General features: G+C 35.5%; 1 protein-coding gene across 4 annotated transcripts; it reads left to right on the forward strand.

Moving 5' to 3' along the window:
• The first annotated feature begins 459 nt into the window (after positions 1–459).
• On the forward strand, positions 460–16,384 carry LOC121422728 (protein FAM227B-like). Of its 4 annotated transcripts, XM_041617904.1 has the most exons (12): positions 460–602; positions 4,398–4,559; positions 5,285–5,293; positions 6,967–7,020; positions 8,310–8,374; positions 8,962–9,003; positions 10,310–10,483; positions 10,798–10,938; positions 12,055–12,283; positions 13,126–13,595; positions 14,931–15,241; positions 15,817–16,384. In XM_041617904.1, exons 1-12 carry the CDS (start codon positions 482–484, stop codon positions 15,965–15,967), a joined length of 1,929 nt encoding a protein of 642 aa, XP_041473838.1. In that variant the 5' UTR covers positions 460–481; the 3' UTR covers positions 15,968–16,384. The 4 variants fall into 4 exon arrangements, with proteins under 4 accessions (XP_041473838.1, XP_041473840.1, XP_041473839.1 ...); XM_041617906.1 differs by lacking the exon at positions 6,967–7,020; XM_041617905.1 differs by lacking the exon at positions 5,285–5,293.
• The last annotated feature ends 400 nt before the right edge of the window (positions 16,385–16,784 follow it).

The following is a 16,784-nucleotide window of genomic DNA, read 5'->3' on the forward strand; positions in this document are numbered from 1 at the left end:
GAAGTTTTATATCAAAGAAGATAATTATCCTCCAAATGGATACCATACCACTCTTGTTAGTTTCAAGTGTTTGCCCCTATTTATCGATTCTACTTACAATGATCGTTGAATAGTGACCAGCCGAATATTGAATATATAATGATAAACTTTTTAACTCAAAAAGGATTCAAAAGCAAAATCCGAGGGTTCTTCGAGTATAAGTGAAAATGATAAACAAAATAAACAGAATTTATAATTCTTATGTAACCTGCATAAAATTGCAAGAGAGAAAAACAATGTTCAAGTTTTAAGCAATAAATATTAGAAAAAGTTACATTCATTTTTATATTCGTAACATTTCTGTTAAAATTCATTTCATCAGTTCATTAATAAGTTGAAAGACGGAATTGGCTCTGGGTCAATATCGGTAGAGCGCCATCAACCGTACCGGCATGCATAACGCAGCGCAGCGATCGCGATCGAAGCTTCTTCATCAACCAAGATGGATTTTATCAACAGAGTCAGTTCTCCGATGAACTTATATTCTGAAGATTCATTAGAGACGAAAGAAGAACTTGATGCAGCTCGTGAAGAAGTTTTGAAGCAGCAGAAGAAGACAGCCCGTATCCTTAAAAAATACCTAGTAATAAATTACAGGGAAATTTATCCAAACAATTATGGGACGCTTTGACATAGTGACGGTTGCTAGGACCTTCTTCGTAACTCGGGGAGCTCCGCCGCCGAAGCTCCGGCGGCCGCGGCCGAGCACGGATGCCTTGGTAGTGTCGAAGATCGCGGAGGCAACCGGGCCGAGTAGGCGTAGTTGCTGAAGAGTTGAAGAGTTGGAAAAAAATCAAACTAAAAAAATAGCAGGGCAAGTCCAAGAATTCACGCGCGTTACGTATGGGACATTTCAGAGGCTTCAATGACCTGAAAAATAGTGTTAATTGACTTTGATTAGATTGAATACCCTCATGATGGTAGACATCTAGGAGAAGAATAATCATGGAAAAAATGGTGACATATGACCTTGACCTTTTAGAGAGGAAAGATGGGCCGTTACGTATGGGACGCAGAAAAAAGACAATTTTTAGAACATTTTTTTCAAGTTGAGAATTCTCTGAAAGTATTTCATTTGACAACTTGTAACTTAGTGTGATAGAATTCACAATACTCTAGTAGGCCTATATCTAAAGTAAGGCAAGTTTCATGTCATAAGTCAAATCCCTCTAATTACAGACTCTAATTAAACAAATTAATGACATGTTACGTATGGGACAGTTACGTATGGGACATTTTGTCCCCATAGAGAACGTACACAATTTTCCCCATAATTAAAAAAATTGAAATAATTTAAAATATAGAAATAACCAAAGAGTTTCTGTCTTTTCAAATGTTCTATTGAGACATATTTGATATGACTGAAAAGGAAATTAGCCATTTTAATATTTTTTTTTCTTGTTTTTCATGGTTTCATGAATTTCTTATGTATTTCTATTGTTTTTTATTTTTTTCATATTTTTCCATTTTCAAAATTTTTTCGCTTCAGTTGTTTTCATTAATCAGTATTTATAACAAATCAGTCTTTAAAAACTAAAGAAAAGGTAAATAATCACTGTTTAGAGCACTCTTGAAATTTTTTTTCTCCATTCACTTTGTACACAAATCTCCCCATTGACATTGTGTGTAAATGTCCCATACGTAACATGTTGTCCCATACGTAACAATTTTTTAATTAACTTTTAATTAAAAAGTAAACTCTATTTTTGAAACTTTTTGTGGTATAACATTTTCATACTTTATAAATTAGAACTTCCCAGAGATGCAACAATAAAAGTATTGTATTATGAGAAATAACTTAAAAAAACATCCTCAAAATGTTACGTATGGGACATTCCATCCTTGGACAAGACCTAATTTGCATAATTAATTAGATGACACCACTTTTTTTCCCTCATAAGTATTAAGATGTTAGGGGGTCCATGTCCCACCTATGACTAAATCTCACAAGTTTTGTTTTTATTTTCTATGAGTTTTTATAATTGTCCCATACGTAACACCCATTTTACCAATTATGCAAATTAGGTGACCCAAATTAGCATAAATATGCATATTATCACATTTTTCTTAATGAAATTTTAAAATTCCACATTTAGGCTTTCTTACTCCACCAAAGATAACTTCTTAAATTAAAGATGAAATTTTGCCTTCTAGGGTGACCTTTTCTTGGACTTGCCCAGCAACGAAGGAAATTTCGTTTTATATTGATTCGTCAGATAATTCCTAACCATTCACAATCCCAGGCCAAGTTCTTTTCCATAGGCATAGGCCCTAATTTCATTTAAAAAAAAGAAAAATGCATTCAGATGGCCATACGGTACGATGGGGGGTCGGGTGTCCAGACACTAGTTTTGAAGCCTTCTTTTTCGTCTTTGGATTACATAAAAAAAATATAAATTCAATAGTTGTAATCATCTTCTGTTTTGTTCTTTATAATATTTCCTAACATTTTATACTAAAAATTGATGAAACTTCGCTTGTAAATTTTTCCAAATGACTTTATAAAATTCATCGTCCGGACACACAACTGGGTATACATGTATTTCGTTCAGACTCAGAATCATAAAATCTAAAGTTAGATCTATACTATCAGCTGAACCAAATGCAAAATGATTCATTCTACTTTTTTGTTGGGTAAGACAGCTAAATCTTAGGAGCTGAGGGATCTTGGATCATCTACTTCTGTTAGTACGGTTAGACAGGAATAACCGTCGTTTCTGGGGATTTATTCAACAATTCTCTGTAATTCAACAATTTTACTGTAATCCCCATTCATATGTATGGTGAGTGGAGCAAACGCAGTTCAGCGGAACAACCAAAATACAGAGACTGAAGCTTTTGGTCTAGTAGTACGGTAGGCCTACTATTCAATGCTAACACTATCTTCTAAGTTGTAACTAAGGCTGAGGCTCGAGAAATTATTGTATTGGGGTCTAAATCCTGGCTCACAATAGTCACTAGGCCTATGCGATTTGTGACATTGCGACTTCAAGAAATCGCATCTTGCATTAAATATGAAAGTTCCAAGAAATATTTTTTTTAAAGTTTGGAATAATGTTAGGAATACTAAAATCAATTTTACTGTGCCGCAAGTCCTGTGGTTGGATCAAAGTCCAAATCGGCTTCAAGTTGCAGCCGATGATGACATCATTATGATTTTGATTTGTTTTTATTCATTTAGGGAGGCTCGAACTGGACTGAATTTTGATTTCAGTAGTCCTACCTAGTCTTGAGGATGCAATGATGATATTTTTTATATACTGTCATATACTTCATCATTGACGTCTTGACAGCGTAGCCATAGTGCCTTAAGCGAAGGACAATAATAAAGATGGATTTCCCTAGGAAATCCATCTTTTTCATAACATGATCGCTTGAGATACGTTAAATTTATTAATTTCTACACCTTCCTACGCCTAAAATGCGTAGGAAGGTTTTAAAAAATGTAAAATAAAAATGTATAAAAATTATGATTTCTTACCTCATTGATGCCGCATAGACCCCTCAATCCACATGTAACCAATGGAAATACAATAGCGTTGACCCTTGAACCGTATGACGTACATGTACTTCTGGCTAACAACGCCATTTTGAAAAACCATGTATAGATAGAAATTATTATTTTACAAATATTAAGATTTATTCGGTAATTATAAATAATTTGTAGTATTTAACAAATTATTTATAATAAGGTAATTTTAATATTTTTGAAATAATAATTTTTATCTATAAATTGTTTTTCAAAACGGCATCGTTAGCCGGAAGTACGTCATATATAGGCGGTCCAAGGGTCGACGCTATTGTATTTCCATTGGTTACATGTGGATCGAGGGGTCTACGCGGCATCAGTGAGGTAAGAAATCTTCTTTTTTTACATTTTTATTTAACATTTTTTAAAACCTTCCTACGAATTAGGCGTAGGAAGGTGTAGAAATTAATAAAATTAACGTATTTTGAGCGATCATGTTATGAAGATGGATTTCCTAGGGAAATCCATCTTTATTATTCTCCTTCGTTTAAGACACTATGGCTACAGTGTCAAGACGTCAATGATGAAGTATATGACAGTATATAAAAAACATCATCATTGCATCCTCAAGACTAAGTCCAACCACTATTCTTTACTTTGATCCGTAAAATTTTATTAGTTGGAATGTCCATATCAAGTGTTATCACAATTTCTTTGAAATTCGGATTGCAATGAATGGCATAGTGTGAGCCGGGCTTAAAAATGGTGGTTGGCATTGCAGCATATCCCCATACAACAATATACTTGCCCCACCCCCTCTCCAGGGTCACCGCCCGGGCAAAACGTGCCAATTCACACTTAATCTTTCCTTAACCAACATATTTGTTAGCTTTTCTTGTTGGGAGTATTGCTAAGGTGAATGATCGTATTACCAGTCTTGACCGTGAGCTTCAGGATTTAGCTACTGGTTTAGTGATAGAAAGCAGACAGACTTTTGGAGATGATGATTACCCTCCCGTCTCCCCACGCTACGATGAAGGACCCAAAGCTGGTATCTTGTCTATTTTTTTTTATATATATATAAATTCAGGAAATATATTATAGTTTGAAGAACTTTTTCTTTTTTGTTACTTTATTTATATATTTTGCTTTTTATTTGTAAGATGTGTAATGTCAGTTTACCGGCTGGGGTAGCACGAGGGTATTTTCATGAGGGGAGGGGCAATACCAATGTCATTTTGATATATTGCCCTTTGGTCTAAATCCCTTTTATCTACTTACAAACCATCATATTTTTCTAATGGGCAGTACACAAGTAAAACGCAGCCTAGACTTTTTTTACTTCTTTTTTTTTTCAAACAATGGCTGTAAAAAGTACTGATTTATAGAAATACATCATTATAAAAGAACTTAAAAAGTCAAACAAAGAAAGAAAAAAGGTAGCAAGTAGACTGAACCATATTTATTTTTCTTCAGTACAATTAACTTATGGTGGAAGATTCTTTGCATACAGGTTTAAAACTTTGAATGCCTAACTATTTTTGTGAAAAAATAAGGGGAAATAAACAGCTGTACTGTTTTATTATATATATTGATAGGAATTGTGGGAATTGTCCAAATCTAATTATTTGCATGTCCGTTGCTTGATTTTTCTTAATATTGAATGGTTTAACGATTGTTGCAAACTAACATTAAGTTTTGTCCATGTAACCATAATAATTTCATCAATTTGTATTAAACCATTGTATTTGTTTACCTGTTTGCATTGGGTTCCAGATATAACACGTAAGTTTGGATTTGGATATCTCTGAATTCTCTCTTGCTTTGTTGCTTTCTGACTAATTTTTTTCTTTCAGGATTGATGTCTGTTGAATGTAATTACTTATTCTTTGAAGGGAGATTTTAGTTGTTTTTTCTTAAAGACATTTGTCAATAACTGTTTAAATTGTGTGGTTGAAACCTGCTTGAAGCTTGCAACATTCATATAAGAATTGTGTGTTTAAACATTTTTACACAAACAGATTCATATTGACTTTGATGAAAATGCACTATAAAATGTATCACCTACCAACGATTGTTTAATTTATTTGATGAGTGATCACTTGAACACAGAGTTGTTGACTCAATGTTACATTGTAGACTGTGCACTTTAGGATTTTTTTTTTACATTCTGAACTTATTTGACTGCCAGCCAATTTTCATAGCAAGTAGATTATTAGACACTATTATCATGGTTTGTGCAGACAGTAAATTTACTCCATTATGTCAAGCCCTCATTTCAGACCTGCCCCCCCCCCCATATGGTGGGGGAACCTGGGGAAGGGTTATAACCTTTCCCTGTCAAACAAATTACTAGTAAACTTTATACATGTGATATTCAATTGTTTGCATAGTTTGCGTTTTCCAAACTTTTTAAAGTGAAAATTATCATGATTGCGCTTTACTCAATGCTTTAAAGTTTAATGTGTTTTCCATCCACACTGCCTTTTGCATAAATTAAAATTTGGCAGTATTTTACAATTTTTTTTCCTCTAAATGTGTTGTCAATAGCTTAAGTTTGTTCGCAAGCATTTGTTAAGGCAATCGTTTTTATAAGCAACAGGTTCCAGGGAGCATTTCATGAGGAGCTTTGTCAGTAATTTTCACTGACTTATTCGCTCTCGGCCAATCAGATGCAAGGATTCGTAGTAGCTTATAACATCTTTCATTGAATAGCTCTTTGTGAAACATGGTCTCTGTTGTCAAGTTTGCTCCAGTGCAGATTGTTTACAGTGTATGCAAATGACCATTCATGAACTAACATTCAATGTTGATTGTGAAATATCATTTTTTTGGTCAAAGTCAGTTAGTAGGTTATATGAATTTAACACTATCACCAAAACTTTGTATTTTGACTGTTCTTATTCATTAATCCTTAATTCCAGAGAACCTTGATGTTCAGATGATAGACTCCAGTCTATATTATATGAGACCTGGGGGTGTTTCACAAAGATTTAAGTGTAAATTAAATTGCACTTAAATGCAGATGCATACCTCAGATGCAACGTGCAATCTAAATTGATCAACACACAGTAGTGAGCATCCTCTTTGCATGATCTGACCAATGCGGTTATGCATTTTATACCGCGTGCAACTAGGCACTTAAATCTTTGTGAAACATCCCCCTGGAGTCCTTGCATTAAAGAAACTCAAGAGGTCCATGAATCATTGAGATGGAAGTTGTGTGTAATAAACATAGAATTTGCAATGCAGAATCTATTTTAATTTTAAGGACTTCGAAATAATTGAATAATGACTTAAATTGCTAGTTTTCTTGCTGTAATTGTAAATGTAATATCTTGGAAACAACACCCTGTTTGAGTAATTGTTTGTTTTTGCTTGCTTGCATGCCTTTATCCATACTTGCTTGGGGGCCTCTGTCTTACTGATTTGCTTCTGTCATGTTGGGTCATTTACAGCCAAAGATGTCAAAGAACTCAACCAGTTTGCAGGTGTATACGCTGTCAAGTCAAGTAAGCTATCTTTACCCCTATAGTCAATACCTACACTTGAATCTAGTGGTTAGCACTTTTACTAGCCATGCTATTATTACTGTACAAGCCTGTAGCATGAAGCACCTTTCTTAGCCCTGTTTTCCCCTCCATCTTCAGTTTAGTTTAGTACACAAGTATCTAGAGGGGAGCACCTTTTAAGCTATGTTTGATATATAGTTGCACTTTATTCCAGCTACACTGGTTTTGCGATTGCGACTGGAGTTATATATACTGTAATTAAGTTGATCACATTAATTTCAAGCATGTATGTGATTCATTTAATACAAAGGTACTGCTCATTTCAGTTCAATTGTAAATAAAGTCATAATAATGCACCTTGGACTCATTTATTTTTAGAGAGACATGGATGGCACTTCATAAATGCTCACTATGATTGTTATAATTTTCACTATGCTTATTATTACTATTATTGTTATTACATAATAAATCTTTGTAGTCTAATTATCAATAAACATCATTCATTGTTATTACCATCATCGTCACTGTTTACAAGTCACTTGCAGTATGACACTCATTACATGTATCTGAATCATTATCTTGTACAAGCACATTTTTGTTCTCTGTAAAGGTATGTATGCTCTGCACAATGTGTGGGAATTCATTTGTAAAAATTCTGCTTATTCTTCTACATGAAATCATAAAGCTTTATTGTGTGTGTGTAATAATACATGTAATTCCTTGTTGAAATATGGAACACTAAATACATGTACATGGGAATTGTGCAGGTTTTATTAAACATTTCTGCTTTATTTACATTCTTGATGTATTTACATTCTTAATGATGAGTACCGGTAAAATGTTGATTGACCCTCCCTTTTCTGTTTAAACTTCATGTATCCTGCTAAAACTATAGGCCCATATTCTGAAGTCAGGTTTAACTTACATGTAGGCCATGGTCTAACTCTGTGCTAAAATTATGGGAAGCCCATAGTGTCAACATTTTAATTATAAAAGTTGTATGTTTCTTATGTTTACTGTGCGTTTTCCTGATCCATCGATGGTGAAGACGATCATCTATCTATACATGTACTTCCTAGACAATTATAAATGATTTGAGAGCCAAACGAGCTGAAATATGATCTTTACTCTTAGTGATTCATGTAACAATTGGCTATCCATACTTAAACCACAACTTTAAACCTGAGTTTAAGACAAGTTAAACCTGACTTCAGAATATGAGCCACAGAGTATAGGAATACTATATAAAGTAAACTTTTTACCGATGAGAGATATCTATTTTCTTGCAGTGCTTCAGGTGGATAAGGCTGATAAAGGAAAACATCTCTTAAAGAACTTAGCAGCAAGCAGAAAGGTAAATATCCAGCCTTGGCAATTCAACTGTTTTTGTGATCTTGAGCAAAATAACAAGAAAGCAAAACAAAAACAGGGTGGGGAAAATTTGAATGATAAGAAAGTTCTGATAATTAAAAAAATTAAAATTGTATTTTTATCACAACTGATGGAATGGATGAAGTATTGTAGCAAAACTGTAGAGGTCAGGGATGTTTTTTCTTTTTGTTTTTATAATAACACCTTTTTACTGGGCCAAAATTAAAGCAATAACAGTGATATTTAGGTAGCGTGTTGTCACAGCCTCAAAAGTGAAAATGTAAATTTGAGTAAAACACTTAAAAAATAGAAACATTTAAGTGCTTTTGTGTATTAGAGATAAACAAGGAGTTACTTCTACCCTAAATTGCAATACAAGCAGTCAAAAAGCTAATTAAAGATTCTTACAAGAACAAGTCATAACATTCTTATTGATTTGTTTATCTGATTTTTTTTCCTATCCACCTCTCACATGATAATCAGTGTTGTCAGGAAAATGACTACTTTTAGATTTCTTAAACAAGAAAAAAATGTATGTTTTCATATTTTCTTGTTATGTTTTTGTTGTAGCAACAAAAAGAAAAGACTGGAACAAAGCCCAGATTAGTTGAGGTAAGAAAATATGCCATCCAAGTGTGTAAGATCCATGAATATTATTTAGCTTTTTGATCAAACCAGGGTCTCATAACACAGCTTTATGTAGAACATGTTTTTTGTATGACTGATTGCATTGACTACAATTAATCATGAAAATGAAGCTTATGCTTAATTGCTAAGGTCTTTACATTATGTTATGGGACCCAAATAATGGTCAGAGACCCAGCACCAAAAAACACGAGATTACTGGTACATGAATGAAATGTCAAATGATGTCCCATATATACACGGGTCGTGTGGTCCAGTGGTTAGAGCATTGGACTCATAATCGCAAGGTTGTGAGTTCGAAACCCAACTCTGCCATTGTCTCCACTTTGATAAAAAGGCCCGAGAGTGATATCTGTCGTCTATAGCGTTAGCCACTATGACTGATTAATCTCGACGTAAAATGTTTCATAGGTTATATACCAGCTTGGTGTTTACCAGCAAAATGCTGTCCTGCCGAGTTCCTACGGGAGTTACCACAAACAGAAACAGAATATACACATGTGTACATGTAGATGTTTTCATGGAGTATGAGACAACTTGCCAGTTTAATAGCCTATATTGGTATCCCTACTCATAACCTTCAATATTGTGGTTGTGATTCCTGAAGACTGTTTCACAAAATCTGAGGCAAGTACCATAGGCCTATGCCTGTTTCTGATTGGTAGAAAATCATGCTGCTTTTCATTTTCAGAGTTTTGTTTGATTTTTAGAGTTTTACGTTTGATTGCTCTTTCTACAAAAAGGCCACTGCTTGATCAAAGCCAGCAATGGGATAAAAAGTTAAATTGTAGGGAGAAAAGTTCTCCTTAATTATTTTGTTTTATTCATTTATTTATCGATTTACTAATTTTTTATTTGCGTGTATATATTTATTTATTTATTTGTTTATTTATTTATTCATTTATAAAAAGATCATTTAAATTGCTATTTTACATTGATGTCCTGATTTAAAAAGAATAATAAACACATGAAATTGCAGCATATATAATGCAAAAATGAGTATCGAAAAAATGCAGTATATACTGTACATTCCAATAATGAAATGCCAGTTCAGCACGGTATGAGCGTACACAACAACAGCACCTCGGGCAGCCGAATCTCTAAATTCAAATTTTAATTTATAGAAAACTATCACCCCCTAAAGCAGTCACTACACAAGCACCCGCATCACCAAATCAGTACCCCATCTTCCAGAGTGTTTGACACTAGATAAATACACAATGTTTGAAAATAAGCATGCTATTGAAATATGTTTTGATTTCTTTCATTGTAGCTTCATCAGTACCCAGGATATGAATCGGATCGCCTTACACAGCTTCCCGAGGTCCCTGGTATAGTCATACTCAAGACTGTTACCAAAGCTCAATTAGATCTTGAAAAGAAGCCTCATTATAAGATTGAATTCAAGAGACTTTTCCATTCCAAGATGTCTGAAGCCATATTATTGGTAAGCATATCTGTCTATTTGTGGGGAGATGGTTTTTTTTCTTCTTTTGTAGATTGCACATATGCTTGGACCACTATTTTTACCTTCTGAAGATTTCTTAGATTACACATATTCTTGGACCACTATTTTTATCTTCTGAAGATTTCTTAGATTACACATATTCTTGGACCACTATTTTTATCTTCTGAAGATTTCTTAGATTACACATATTCTTGGACCACTATTTTTATCTATTAAAGAAAGTCTGTGCTGTTGATTGTGTGCATTTTCATTTCTGTCAATAATTTGTATTTCGCAACCTTTTTTTTCTGCAGGATACATTTTGGTATTTCTTCCTGCATCGATACCATCCAAGTAGAAAAGTTCAGAGTAGACTCTTCAACCGTATCTCGTACAACTATGTGAAGTTACTCCTCTCAGCCAAGCAACCCAAGTATAGAGATGTCTTTTTCAAGGTTATTGGTCAATCTGTTACTTTTTTTTGTAGGTGCAGAATCGATGCAAAGAAACTGGTTGTTTGCATGTTAAATACATTAGAGAATTTACAGTCAGCTAGGTATTGAAAGCACTAAGATCTAGTAAATAGAGCTAAGTTTGATCATTAGCATTAAAACCCCCCATTCAACAGTCTTTCAATTAACCTTCAATGATCTCTAATGTCTTACACAGTACTTTAAATCCCCAGGCATCATAAAATGGGGGCTTTACCAGTCTTTCAATGGAAAGTAAAAAGAAAAAAAATCATTCTTAAATAGCAGATATACTACATGAACGACCTTTAATTGAAATACTGTTGAAAGACAAGGGCCCTGTTGTACAAAGAGTTACGATGGAAAGCCAGCAAAGTCAACATATGAAATGCATGTTTGTTAAAAAAATATATCTATATATGACTCCATATCCATGAATTCATTAATTTCTTGACAATTTGGGGTGTTCTCCTTTGATTACAAAGGATATTTTGCAAATTTCCTGTAGAGAACATTGTGACACTGATGGATTCCCATAGAGTTACGATTGATCGGATCAATCGTAACTCTTTGTACAACGGGGCCCAGTAGTCTGACTTCAACAAGACAAGAAATATCAGTCAGTCTTTTAGAGTTCTCTCAGGGGGAGGGGAGGGTAGGTGGGGTCTTGGTCAGTATTTCTATCAGTGGTTTCTGGTAGTCTTTTAAAGATTTTTTAGTGTTTTTTCAGTAGTCTTATTGCTGTATGAATTTTCAGATGTCTTCAAGGTCCTATTGTGATCTTTCCTGCATTTTTAAAAGTCTTCCAGGGTTTTCAGAGCCAGTCCACATAAACCACAAATATAGTGACCTTGTAGGCTGCTGAAAGACCTTGCCATTTCTTGGTCTTTCAACGGTCTTTGTTCTATGGAATGGACCTTCCTTGTGACACCCTCAAAGTGGTCAGTAAGTAAAAAATTAGATGAAAGGTTTGATAGAATTATTTTACATATATGTCACCAGAAGATCTCTTGTTTTGCAAGTTTAAAAAAAATCTAGACCAAGGATGTAGTTTTTGCAATTTTGACATTTCATCTGAATCACTTCATGTTCTTCCAACAGTCCTATTCTGACATCCTAGCCCAAGCAGTGTATGCCTCGTACTGTGCAGCCTTCCCTAACTCATGGAGGCAGTTTGATGATAGCTTTAAAGAAGACCTTTGTGGACTTACATCAGAGTGGGTGGTTGGGACTAAGCAAGCTCCCAGGAGATGGGCTGCATGGAACTTTGATGACCTCGAGCCTCATGATATGAAGAAAGATGATTTTAGTAAAAAGGATAAGAAGAAAGGTAAACATAGAATATCATATGGGGGTGTACATTGACATCACAAAATCACTTTTTTTTCTGAACGGTTTTAAGTCATTCAATATGCTTCATTATGTTAATTCACAGTGTATGCAAGAATTGTAATGTCTTGTCCAATGTTCAGGTGGAAAGTTAGATAGAACTTTACAACTGATAAATTTTCTTGTCTCCAAGGTTGGGAGGAATTGTTAAGAACTCCCCTCTCCCCTCCCAACCATTACAGTATTAAGTACTTTTTACTGTAATGATTCATTGTACGTCTGACAAAATGGCAAACAGCCAAAATTTAAGGATAGTATTCTGATAGCCATGGTTTAGTTAAACCTGGGTTAACTTAGACCACACTTTTATGGAGTGCCGGTTTTCAACTTATTCATCAATTAAAAATCATTCTTATCCTGCTGCAAAAAATTGTGAAAAAAAATAGTGAATGTTGAAATTGGAAGAATAAGAAAATAAAAGAAATATCATGAATTTTAATGAATTAATTGATTATAATTACCATGAATATGTAAGAAATGTAAGTCAGCATTCCATAGAAGTGTGGTTTAAGATTTAGGTTAGACTAGGGTTAAACATACTTAGGCTAATTTTCAGAGTACTACCCTATGTGTTTCATAGTGCATGCATGCAAATTCACCCTCATTGGGATGTCACTCATTCCTATTTTGGTTGACAGCAGTGTATCTAGTACCATGTTGATTGTTATTTGGTTTATCCTTATTTTCTCTTGTTTCAATATGTCATTTTAATAGATTGTGCATTGTAAAGATGTAGAATTCAGTAGTGTCATAAAAAATTTATTGCAATATCTTCTTCTGCAGGTGGTATACTAAACTTTGAATCAGGTTCATCAAATTCTAGTCAGAGCTTAGCGGATATAGGAGGTAACCGCTCCACCATCGCAGACGACGAGGGCAGTCTCATTTCAGCTGTAGCCGACGCACAGAGTATCAGCTCTATATCGTCATGTCACCCTAAAGACAAATGTAAAAAACAAAACAGTATGACTGACTTGACAAAGAATACCAGTAAACCTGCATTGCAAACCATCAGTGAAATATCGGTAGAACAGTCTAGTGTGGACCTGATGCATGATGGGAAAGGGGGCGGGGCAGGAGGAGGAGGAAAGGAGATGAAGGGAAAGACATGTTTGTCAAAGAAGAAAGACGTTGGGTCTATAATATCTAAGAAGAGTGATTCAAAGACTAGGGTCGGAGGGAAGTCATCGGACCTGACGGCGAGGCCTTCTATATCAAGGACGAGCACCAACAAGAAAACAGAGAAGAAAGAGGTAAGACTATCAGGGAGATTGGGGTAAATAAAGCCCCATTTAGATTAGCTGAATGCTCAAGATTTCCAGTCTAAATGGGATTGCTGTTTGTGTATTTGCTATTGATATAGTGGTACCAAACTTCATAAGTCAACTTTTGCAAAAATTGTAAAGTCTGAATGGCACTTCCTACATGTGAAAACAATGCTAAAAGCTTTTAATACAACAACTTGTGAATAGTCGGGTCAAAAGAATGTAGGACATGACGAAAAACTTGCATTTGAGAACACTATACCCCAGTTCCCCTTCTCATCAGTTCTCTTCTCCAGCCGTAACTGCCTCAAGAAAGCAATTTAAGTATCAAAACACCTGTTTCTTGACGTTGGTCCGAAGATAAAACAACAGCCCGGCATATACAGTCACAGCAGGGGGCCACACACGATGGGATGCATGCGCAGCGCTGAGTGCGGTCCCTGTAAGCATGCTGTCATTTTTATTCGCTTACTTTCCTTATTCCGAGGTCGATTTTCTTTGTTCGAAATTGAAAATGGACTAACATTGGGTTACTGAATACGATATGCCTTTGAAAACGTGATTAAATATGGAATACAATAATTTCATTCCGAAGGTCCTACTACAGGCAGAGACGTCTTACGTAATAGCGCAGCTGTCGTTTATCTTTTCGTCCTTTGCTCAACGCTCATATACTGGCCTGTGAGGGTGAAATTGAGACAGCGGGGATTACCTCTGGATTACTTGGCCAAGCGCGGTTGATAAGGGCTTGGAAATGATTTTTAGGAGATCCAAATGGAAAATGGGGTACAACACCGCAGTTCGCAATCTGAACTGCGGTATTGTTTCAAAGGGAAGTTTGACGTAATGGATATGTTACATTTACATTAAATGCTGAAAGAACATAAAAAGTAATACACTTGGGTCCCGTAACACAAAGCTTAGCAATGATGGTAGAATATATCTCTACAATTGATTGCATTGACTACAATGTACAATTAATCGTAGAAATTAAGCGTACAATTAATCGCTATCCTATGTGTTATGGGACCCTGAATAACCCCAAAGTTATTTTGTTTTAGAAACATCTTCAGCAGGCAAACAAGTCATTTAATCTGTGTTCCATTTGCTGTATCTCATCGTTTGAAGAAAGACATTTTCCCTCTATTGTATTGTGCTTTTTCTTGTACTTATTTTTACTTTTCATTTTTTTCTACTTTCTAAGCGCCCCAAGCATTTCATCAAAATTGAGATAAATATGGCCCCCATTTCCTCAGTAAATCAAACCTTTTGCCAGAGCTGTCATTTTAACTAATATTGCTGAAATCTTTGATCCGTTCACAGTCGCATCCAGCTGCCGAAGGTCCGACATTCGTCAAGCATGTTTTCAACGTGGAGGGTCGTAGCCCGCTGGTGGCGCACTTCATGAAGCAGGAGGGGCTAGAGAGGACGGCGGGTATGGACATCCTACTGCAGAGGACAGAGATCGACAAGCTACCTTCATCTAGCGCCCCGACTTACCATGACATCATCCAGGAGACATTCCAGCATGTACGTCATATGAAAGACACCTATCAGCGGATGTACGAAGAAGGCGTCAAGGAACATACCCATTTCCTTGGTCAGCAGAGGGCTCAACTCCATGAACACATGAGGTAGGTATCGCAAGCCCTTGATGTGTCAAGTACAACCTAATTTTGTACTTGTGACCTAGCAGTTAGGTGTTGACAGAGTGAAAATGGCCTCATTGTTTCTGTCAAAAACTTAATCCTAACATCGATTACTGCTGGGGCTATTTTAATTGCAAAGAAAAGCTTTGTTTGAGATTTAAGATATGTAACACTCCATGCCAACAACTATGATGGTGAAGCCACATGAAAACCCTACAAACGTTGTTTGCCACACCAAGGAGATTGTATGATGAGCAGAGTACGTTCGGGCTCCCTATGATGACAGTAGAGAATAACAACATCTGCTCCTGCAAAAATTGTTCAGGGCTGTGTTTCATCTAAAAAGTGCTAGGGTTAGGTTAAGAACTATATAGGGGTTTTATGTTGGGTGTAGGGTCAGGTTTCTAGGGTTGAAGTTAGTCATTTAATTATTTTGTCGAATTCATAGCAGAGCAATTGTAGCCAGAGCAAATGGACATGTAAATAGGTTATTAGTGTTTTGGTTTTTAGTGGTTCCTGGATGTTATCGTTCACTTTATTTCCTCAATCTCTGATCCTAGGAGAGAGAACGCTTTGATGGGCCATCCTAGAGAGGTGAAGAAGTTGAGTGATCTGCTCGTCCTAGAGTTACTCAAAGACCAAGGTGAAGTCAGCACTGGAGCTGCACAAGCCGTAGAGGAAGCCATGCAATATTACGCTGATCAGGAATAAACTCAATGGCCCTTATTCAGAAGTCCGAATTAACTCAGGCCATGATCTAACTCTGTGTTCAAATTATGGGAAGCCAATATATTTCAAAATTGCATGTTTCCTACCTTTATTTTGCTCTTTCCTTGTGTTTTAATGATGGAGAGAACTATTCCCAGACACTTAATGAATGACTTGAATGTCAAATACAAATTGAACTTGTACTGTTAGAGATACCCATCTCAATTGGCTGTCCATAGAGATAATAACTCCATTTAAATTATACCCTGCTATACTACAGTATACACTTATTCTTAATAGTGTAGAGAATTGAGGACGATGGGTGATTTCACCCTCATCACAGATCAAATTGCCCCTAAAATTTTTTAAATGGTAGGCATTCGGGTGACCCTCTTTTCCAAAGTCACCCCAGGATCTTCCCAAATCAGTATTAAAATACATTTTATAGATAACCAATATTCTACATAAAGAAGAATGATGATATGTGCAATTACTTCATTTATTGAGTGTCGCACAAAGGAAGGTCACCCCTCAAATGGAGGAAGTAGCCCCAATGTGAAAAAGGGGTCTACCGCTTTATCAGTGTGGAGCATTTCATGAAATGAGTTTTCAGTGTATAATCCGACAAGTCCCGTTTAAAAATATGCAACATTTATATAGCACTTAATACTCATTACATAATATGCAACATTTATATAGCGCTTAATACAAATGTTTCTAAGCGCTGCATACTAATATACGACAATTACCATAGTAACACATTGCTTCTCAGCCAATAGGAATCAAGAAAGTAACGTCAGATCTGACAACTTGTTTCTGG

Source organism: Lytechinus variegatus, chromosome 10, assembly GCF_018143015.1.
Source record: "Lytechinus variegatus isolate NC3 chromosome 10, Lvar_3.0, whole genome shotgun sequence".
Lineage (NCBI taxonomy): Eukaryota > Metazoa > Echinodermata > Echinoidea > Temnopleuroida > Toxopneustidae > Lytechinus > Lytechinus variegatus.